At 38.6% G+C, this 9,415-nt stretch overlaps 1 protein-coding gene across 1 annotated transcript in view; it reads left to right on the top strand.

The window, feature by feature from the left end:
* RAB6A (RAB6A, member RAS oncogene family) overlaps window positions 1-9,415 on the top strand; it is a 55,858-nt gene that overhangs the window by 1,286 nt on the left and 45,157 nt on the right. The window contains exons 2-4 of the mRNA XM_006140972.3: window positions 943-1,001; window positions 6,562-6,615; window positions 9,209-9,314. Coding sequence (XP_006141034.1) covers window positions 972-1,001; window positions 6,562-6,615; window positions 9,209-9,314 — 190 coding nt within the window. The 5' untranslated portion in view covers window positions 943-971. The remainder of the gene's footprint in view (window positions 1-942; window positions 1,002-6,561; window positions 6,616-9,208; window positions 9,315-9,415) is intronic.

Below are 9,415 nucleotides of genomic sequence, written 5' to 3'. Positions count from 1 at the left end.
TGAAAACCACAAAAAAAAAAAAAAAAAAAAAAGAGGGGGGGTGGGAGTGAGAAAGCAAGCCATCAGGGCTGGGACTTGAACTAGTTGGTCATCTGAGAGTCCAGCACCTTTAACCACCACCTGCCGGCCCCTACACCCTGTGTTTTTCAAGTCATTGTGGCTGGAATTGGAACTGGACAATCAGCCACGTGAGATCTGGCGCTTTAGCCAGATCCCATGTACCCTTTGGCAATAGAATAATGAAAAACATTTTCTCTGACTTTTATTAAACAGTCTGGTGCCAGTTGGTGGTGTAGTTAAGAGGACTGAATCCCACATGATTAACTGAGCGGTTCTCAGATTCAGTGACTTGTTAAACCATGTAGGGTGTGTGTGTGTATGTGTGTGTGTGCTCAAAATCCCAGGAAGATAATGGAGTGTGGCTATCCCCTCTCTGGGGAGCGATTTATTACTTTCCCCTTCTCTTTCTGTGTGTCTGTCTAGCAAGCACACATACCCTATAGCAAATTCAAAAAAAAGAAAGTCTAGTTATTATAGTTCTCATGCCCCTCTTAGGATCCTTTGCCTTCCTATTCTCAGGAGGTTATACTTTAACTCACTACATGATGTGGACCTGAGCCTTCGTTCTTTTTTTATTACAGTCCAAGTAAATATCTGTTTGATCTTATGTGAATTAGGGATGCAAGAGAATTGTTTTTCTCCATCCTGTCTCTTCATTTCTGTTGACTCATAAATGTTCTTTATCTGTGGTCTTTATTAGAGAAGTTGCTTGTTAACCGAAAAGGTTATGTTGACAAAGTTGGTGGTTGTGTGGTTTTTAATTATTATTAGAACCATTGCAGATATTTTCCATAGAATTTAATTGCTGTTTTCTATAGAAAAATAATTAAAAAAACAAATGTAATATATTTACTGAGCAAATCTTTTCTTTATTCATTTCAGTTGGAAAGACATCCTTGATCACCAGATTCATGTATGACAGCTTTGACAACACCTATCAGGTATCTTGTTTTTTTGCAGCTTATTACTTCTCTATTTTGTGTTAACAAGTATTATCCGGAGTGTTTTTAAAAACTCAGTAATTTATGTGCAGTTGTGAATGTAAAAAACACTTTCCATAATTTAGAAAATGCTACCTAAATACAAAGTGTAAAGAATTTAGCCTATTGAGACCAGCAGTTAGCGTAATGGCTATGTCGCTCGACTCCTACGTGGTCGACCACGGTTCGAGTCGCGGACCCGGTGGCTTAAAACTCACGCCGGGCGCATGTGCGTGTGTGCCCAAGATCCTGAGAGGAGAGTGGAGGAGAAGGGATTGCAGCGTGACCATCCCCCCTTGGGGGTGATTTCTCGCTTTCTGTCTCTATGTCTCTCTCTGTTTGTCTGGTGAACGCACGCGCCCTGTAGCAAAAACCTCTCTAAAAAAAAAGAATTTAGCCTATAGTCCTCAACTTTATTATTTGTTTTCTTTCATCTCCTCTTCCAAAGTCTGTGGAAAGATTATCTCTAATGTCATTTCGGATGGAATTGGAAGTGATGATAGATGTTCTTTTATGATTATGTCCAGGTCTAAAATTCTGTGACATTTAGATCTACACATGAAGTTAAGAACATATGAGTAATGAAATTAGAAATCATTAACAGAAAGAGATTTGGGAAGTTCTGGAATATGTATAAATCGATCAATATACTTATAAATAACGAATGTCAAAGATAAATCACAGTAGATATTAGAAAATATTTTGAGATGAAGAAAAAGTACAGTACACCAAAGCTTACATGAATATAACTAAAGCGGTGCTGTACAGAAAAGAAGAAAGGCATTAAATTAATAACCTAACCTTTTACCTTAAGAAACTTGAGAGGGACCAGCAGATGGTGTAATGGCTACGTAGCTAGACTCCCACACAGCCAGCGCGAGACCCAGCGGCGTAGAACACACGCCGGGTGTGTGCATGTGTGTGTGTGTGTGTGTGTGTGTGTGTGTGTGTGTGTGTCCAAGATCCCAAGAGGAGAATGGAGGAGAAGGGATTGTTGCATGACTACTCGGGGTGATTTCTTGCTTTCTCTCTCTCTGGTGAGCACACATGCCCTATAGCAAAAAATCTCTTTACAAAAACAACAATTCTGGAACCAGCAAATGGCGTGGTGGTTAAGGTGCTGGGTACTCCCACATGACCGACCACAGTTCGAGTCCTGGATGTGGTGGCTTGCATTCTCACTTTTCCTCCCTCTGTCTGTCTCTCTCTGGTCAAATTAAAATAAATGGATGAATAAATATAATTAAATGTTTTTCTTTTTTTAAGAAAAAGAAAGAAACTTGAGAAAGAAAAGCAAACTAAATCCAAATAAAGCAAAAAGAAGATACTTTTCTCTCTCTCTCTTTTTATTTGTAGTTTTTTGTTTTGTTTTGCGTTTTTGAGAAGTTTTTGCTGTAGGACGTGTGCGCTTGCCAGAAAGACAGAGAGAGACAGAGGACAGAAAGTGAGAAATCACCCCCCCCCAGGGGGGATGGTCATGCCACAATCCCTTCTCTTCTGTTCTCCTCTTGGGATCTTAGACACTCATGCACACGCGCCTGGCGTGAGTTTAAGCCACCGGGTCCAGGACTCGAACCGCGGTCAGCTACGTGGGAGTTCAGCGACATAGCCATTACACTAACCTCTGATCCCACCTTTTTTTGTATATCGTATTTTAACGCTTCTGTTTCTCCTCAGTAGGGAAACCTACTTTGGTGAAAAATACTTCCCACCATTCTTTGTGGAAAAGTTACCACTAACGAAGCTCAAAATATCAGTCTTAGGGACTTAAAGTAAAAATTGAGGCAATTGAAAAATTCAGGCACTGTGAAAAATTTATCACAATGTAAATTCATATCTTTTTTTTTTTTTTTTGGAGAGGTTTTTGCTATAGGGCGCGTGCGCTCGCCAGACAGACAGAGAGAGACAGAGACAGAAAGCGAGAAATCACCCCCCAGGGGGGATGGTCACGCCACAATCCCTTCTCTTCCATTCTCCTCTTGGGATCTTGGGCACGCACGCACACGTGCCCGGCGTGAGTTTTAAGCCACCGGGTCCGGGACGTGAACCGCGGTCGACTACATGGGAGTCCAGTGACATAGCCATTACGCTAACTGCTCATTCCCAAAATTCAGATCTTTTAAAATAGAACCAAAGACCATAGTATTTTAAAATGTGAACTAGAGGGGCCAGCAGATTGTGTGGTGGTTGAGCCACTGGACTCCCATGTGGCCAATCATAGTTTGATGCCTGGACTCAGAGACTTACCTTCTCATTTTCACTTTCTCTCTCTTTCTGCCCATCTCTCTCTCTCTGTAGTGAGCATGAGTACCATAAAGCAAATTTAAAAAATAACAATGATGGAGCCAGCGAGTGGCATAGTGGCTAAGTGGGCCGGACTCCCACATGGCCAACCGTGGTTCAAGTCCTGGACCTGGCAATCCTCACTTTCTCTCTTTTGCATTCTCTTTTTCTCGTTCAATCTGTCCCTCTCTGGTCAAATTAAAATAAGTAAATAAATAAAGTTAAATAAAATAATTTATCTGCACTTATCAGAAAGACAGAGACAGAAAGTGAGAGATCACTCCCCAGAGGAGATGGCCATGCCGCAATCTCTTCTCCTCTATTCTCCTCTCGGGATCTTGGACATGCATGCACATGCGCCCAGTGTGAATTTAAGCCACCGGGTCTGGGATCGAACCACAGTTGACTACATGGGAGTCCAGCAACATAGCCATTATGCCAACTGCTGGTCCCAATAAAATAATTCTTAAAAAAAAAAGATAAATAAAATAATTATTTAAAAAATGTAAACTAGGGGGTGTTGGGATAAAGAATTATGAGCTAGAGACTGTATTTAGAATCTCTAGATGTTTTAAAACACTTCATTATACTCAAGTTCCCTGTTAAATTAAGGAGATGTTTAGGCATTTCTTAAAGCGCCATTCCTATTTATTCATGTACTGAGATGATTGCATCTGTACAGTCAAACATATATAAGGGCATTGAGCATGTTGATGAGATATAGTTGTATGGAATTTCATAGTTTCAGAAAGATTTTGATTCTTTGTGTGGAAAAATTTCACTAATGAAGTCAAAATATCATACTAATAGGAAAGACTTATTTGTAATATGAGTTACAGATGTTTATAAGTATTAGGTACAGTTCTACATCCAAAGATAGTGCTCTATCGAGAAAATGTGGGCATGGGAACCAGCAGTTAGTGTAATGACTATGTCGCTGGACTCCCACGTAGTCGACCACGGTTCATGTCCTGGACCCGGTGGCTTAAAACTCACGCCGGGCGCGTGTGCATGTGTGCCCAAGATCCCAAGAGGAGAATGGAGGCGAAGGGATTGCGGCATGCCTCTATCCCCTGGGGTTGATTTCTCGCTTTCTGTCTCTTATGTCTCTCTCTGCCTGGCGAGTGCACGCGCCCTATAGCGAAAACCTCTCCAAAGGAAAAAAAAAAAAAGAAAATGTGGGCAGTATATCACATCATACATCTTTACTTAGGAAATTGAGAGTATATGGAATATTATCTTTGAATATGAAAATCTGGCCATGTATGGTTAGCTGCCACCTTAGTTATCAGGTGAAGAGTTCTTTAGTAAATCATTTGAAGGTTGCCCACTTTTTTCCCACCATACTTACATTAGAAAACCTTCTGGAATGAATAAGTTTCATTGCTAAAAATTTATTATTGAACTTACATGAGCCATCTTTTCTTCCACAAAAAGATAAATTTTTAATATATTTCGTAATTCATATTTTGTATCTGGTTCCTTCACACTGGGATATTATTTTTTAAAAGCAAAATAATGACTTGTTTATATTAACAGAATTAAATACAAAGCACCTCAGTGTACATTGAGATTACTTCCCAATAAATCAATTGGAAGTTGAAAATACATTAATACACCTAACCTACTATCAGAACTTATCCTAGGCCACCTTGAACTGCTAAGAACATTTATATTAGCTTACTATTGGTCAAAATCATGTAATACGAAGCATATATTATAATGTTAACCATCTCATAGAATTTATTAAATATTATACTGAAAGGGAAAAGCAAAATTGTTATATGGGTATTTGAACTATGGTTTCTATTAAATGCATATTGCTTTTGCATTATGATAAAGTTGAAAAATTACAGGTTGAGTCATAAATCAGGGACTGTATATGTGTGTGTGTAAAACTTATGTACATATACATAAAAATACTTGTTAATGAGATGATTAACCTTCTAAAATAGAATGTACATCAAGATTCACTTTGTGAGGTTCATTGCCTTTTTTCCATTCTTTTATTTATCACACATTTAATTTGGGACTCTTTAACTGTCCACTTTTTCCTCTTTATTTTAGTCTTTGCCTCTTTTTGACTTTCTTCTTCTTTCTCCTTTTTCTCTTACTAAGGAAAGGTAGACAACAGAACTTTACATATGTTTGGACCATAGAAGAAGAAAGCTGATTATCATTGCTTGGTGGAGAGAAAATTTTGCTTTCCTTACTTAATTGCTTTTCTTTTACATTGGAAAAAATTATGTGTCTATGGAAAATCATGATGCTTGTGGATCTCTGGCTAACTGTGGCATCAAGACAGTTAATAAGCCACTTTGTAGGAAATCAGACATGATAGCAGTTTACATCAGCAATATTCTGAAACTGCTGTTGGGACAAATAAGCACCATTCTAACTAAGATATTCACACTAAAGTTCATATATACAAATATTTGAAGATTCAAATACAAATATTCAAAGTAAAGTTTTCATTATCTTATTATCTATAAAATGAAGAAGGAATGAGAATAAGCTACCTTGTAGGAATGTATGAGTATCAGACATGATCATGTAAAGGGCTTAAAACAATCCCTGTCGTGGGGCTGACAGGTGGTGTGGTGGTTAAGGTGCTAGACTCCCACATGGCCACTCTGGGACTTCCCAACTGCAGTTTGAGTCCCAAACCTGCTGGCTGGATTTCTTTTCTTTTTCTTTCTTTCTTTCTTTCTTTTTTTTTTTTTTTTTTTTGAGAGTTTTGTTTTTGCTATAGGTTGTGTGCGCTCACCAGAAAGACAGAGACAGAGAGATAGAAAGTGAGAAATCACCCCCCGGGAGGATGGCCACGCCACAGTCCCTTCTCCTCCATTCTCCTCTCGGGATCTTGGGCACATACGCACACATGCCTGGTGTGAGTTTAATCCACCAGGTCCAGGACTCGAACCATGGTCTGCCACATGGGAGTTCAGCGACATAGCCATTATGCTAACTGCTGGTCCTGTGACTTGCTTTCTCACTCACTACCCCCGTCTCTGTCTCTGTCTTTGTCTCTCTCTCTGATCAAAAAATTAAAAGAATCCCTAACAGATCAGGTGCTCAATGTGTGGAAGTCATTATCACTAAAAATTTTGTTTGTTCTTATCTATGATGTATTTGTGTGTTTATTCATTATTTCTTTCACAATTACAAATTCCATTTGAATCCTAAACTTCTAGTCAGCACTTATTACTATTTAACTTGTCATTGTTTTGTTTTACAGGCAACAATTGGCATTGATTTTTTATCAAAAACAATGTATTTGGAGGATCGAACAGTGAGTAATATTTTCATTGTGCAATTTTCTCCAACACTTCAGATTAGAAAACAGTGATCAAAGCTATATAGTTGGTGATTGTCACAATAAAGTTCTTAGGAAAGTTATCAAGGTTAGTTTACAGGCCTTGAGAAAAACTTACTACATGGGAACCAGCAGTTAGTGTAATGGCCATGTCGCTGGACTCCCACATAGTCAACTGTGGTTCGCGTCCCGGACCCGGTGGCTTAAAACTCACACTGGGCGCGTGTGTGTGCGTGCCCAAGATCCCGAGAGGAGAATGGAGGAGAAGGGATTGCGGCGTGACTATCCCCCCTGGGGGGTGATTTCTCGCTTTCTGTCTCTATGTCTCTCTCTGTCTGTCTGGCGAGCGCACACGCCATATAGCGAAAACCTCTCAAAAAAAAGAAAAAAACTTACTACAGAGTAAGTAGTACTTGTCACTTTAACTTCTTATCCCCAAGTCAATTCCAAAGAGAGAGAAAACCAAATTATCATAAACCCTAATGTCACTAGTTGTGTTTAAATTTGTCATCCTGGGGCCAGCAGGTGACATGGAAGTTAAGGTGACTGGATCCCACATGGCTGTCCGCATAGTTCAAGTCCTGGACCCCGTGGCTTGAAAAACACATCAGGCACATGTACATGTGTGCCCAAAATAATGAGAGGAAAGTGGAGGTGAAAGGATTACAGCGTGACAATCCACCCAGGAAGTAATTTCTCACTTTCTGTCTCTGTGGCAATTGCATGTTGTGCCCTACAGTAAAAACTAAAACAAACAAAAAAACTAAGAAAAACAAAACAAAAAACAAAATTTATCATCCTGAATTAGAAAAACGATAATAAATAGCTTTATAAAAGAATTAAGGGCTGGCCTTGTGATACAAGAATGAAGCACTGCATGGAAGAAGCCTAGATCCTGCATGGCAAACCAAGGTTTGAGTCCCACTCGAGTAGCTTGAAAAACACCTCAGGCATTCATGTATCCTGATGAGGTGGAGAATTGGAGGAAGAATGAGTACAGTGAGACCAGACCCTGTTGAGGGATGCCTTCTCTTTCTGGCCATCCTATGCGCATGCACATGTGCATGCACGTGCTCTCTAGCATTAAAAAAAGAGAGAGAATTAGAAGAGAGTTTTCATTAAGAAATTAGTCACTGAAGACCTTTTGAATGCCATTCTTTTTGTTTGTTTGTTTTATTGTTTTAGAGAGATTTTTGCTATAGGGCACTGTATTTGCCAGAGAGACAGAGACAGAGAGACAGAAAGCAAGAAATCACTCTCTGGGGGAATGGCCATACAGTAATCCCTTCTCTGTTCTCCTCTCGGGATCTTGGGCACATACGCACATGCACCCAGCGTGAGTTTTAAGTTGCTTCAAGGACTCAAACTATGGTTGATTACATGGGAGTCCATCAACGTAACCACTGTGTCATCTGCTGGTCCCTCGATTGCAATTCTTGAGGCATTCAGAAAGATTCTATTTGACTGTCACACAGTTTGTGAACTTCAAGATTTTCTTTGTCAGAATAGGATGTGTACCAAAATGACCGAATAAAAAGAAGTACTATGTTTTTATTTGTTAAGTTTTTGTCTTCCATTCTTGGAATGTTCCCTTTAAATACAATGTGAATTCTATATTCTAGCCCATTAATCTTTTGAAGAGATTCGTGTCACCTAAACAGTGACTATCTTAAATGCAGTATTTCAGGACCTGCACCCTAAAAATATTAATTTATCTCCAGTGCTATTTCTTGTAAGTGTGTGACTTTTTTCTTTTGGATGTTCTTTTTATGTTTTAAAATATAGCATGCTGTTTCTTAAAACTTGAAAGCTTGGAAACTGGTTTATAATGATAAGCGAACTTGATGCTTGTTTTCAGGCTTTCTTCCTATATATAGATGTGAGAACGTATAAAAATCTTTTATGTGGGGTTATGAAAAGATATTTCTCCTTTTGGTATAAAACATGCAATGCTCTATAGAGAAATGTATGGGAGAAACATAAACACAGAAGAAGTAATGTGTATTTATTTGTTGGATTTATTTGTTTTCCATCCTTTAGACTATTCCTTTAAATTTTACCCCCAAGATAATTTCAAAGTGTTATATACCCAAGAAGAAAGACTTAATACATTTTAGCTTTGGAGAGGCTTTCAAGAAGTATTAATTAATGTACTCTGATAGTCTGGGCTACTCATTGCCATTTACCTTATTTTTTTCTCTTTTATGCTTGGTATTTTAATATCAACAATATACTTTTTTGCCATCTGTCATGCATAAAGATTTGAGATTATAGGGAAAAAGAGAAGTCACATTTCTGATCCTGTGAAATCTTTTCAAGTGGTATTTTTTTAGTCATATACCGTCAGAGCAAGTAAACTTTAATAGTCCTTTAAAAAAAAAAGAAAGGGAGTTTTGTGTTATTTTCATTTTCATTACCTAAAACCTCTTGCATGAGTCTCCTTTCTGTTTCCCTTCCCACCCTCCCGTTTTAAAAGCAAATTATTTCCTTTTTCTTTTTAGAATTAGTTTCTTTCTTCTTCTTCTTCTTCTTTTTTTTTTTTTTTTATTTACTTTTTCCCATCCCACAGATCAGGCTGCAGCTGTGGGATACTGCGGGTCAGGAACGTTTCCGTAGCCTCATTCCCAGTTACATCCGTGATTCTGCTGCAGCAGTAGTAGTTTACGATATTACAAGTAGGTATATTGCAATGGGTTGACCTTTCTTATTTTTCTTGCTTGTTTGACTGATTTTGTTGTTAGGTACGATTGCAATTATGGGACACAGCAGGTCAAGA

The sequence above is a fragment of the Tupaia chinensis genome, unplaced genomic scaffold, assembly GCF_000334495.1.
Source record: "Tupaia chinensis unplaced genomic scaffold, TupChi_1.0 Scaffold000047_1, whole genome shotgun sequence".
In the NCBI taxonomy this organism is placed as follows: Eukaryota; Metazoa; Chordata; class Mammalia; order Scandentia; family Tupaiidae; genus Tupaia; species Tupaia belangeri.
This window is presented reverse-complemented; position numbering and strand designations above follow the sequence as displayed.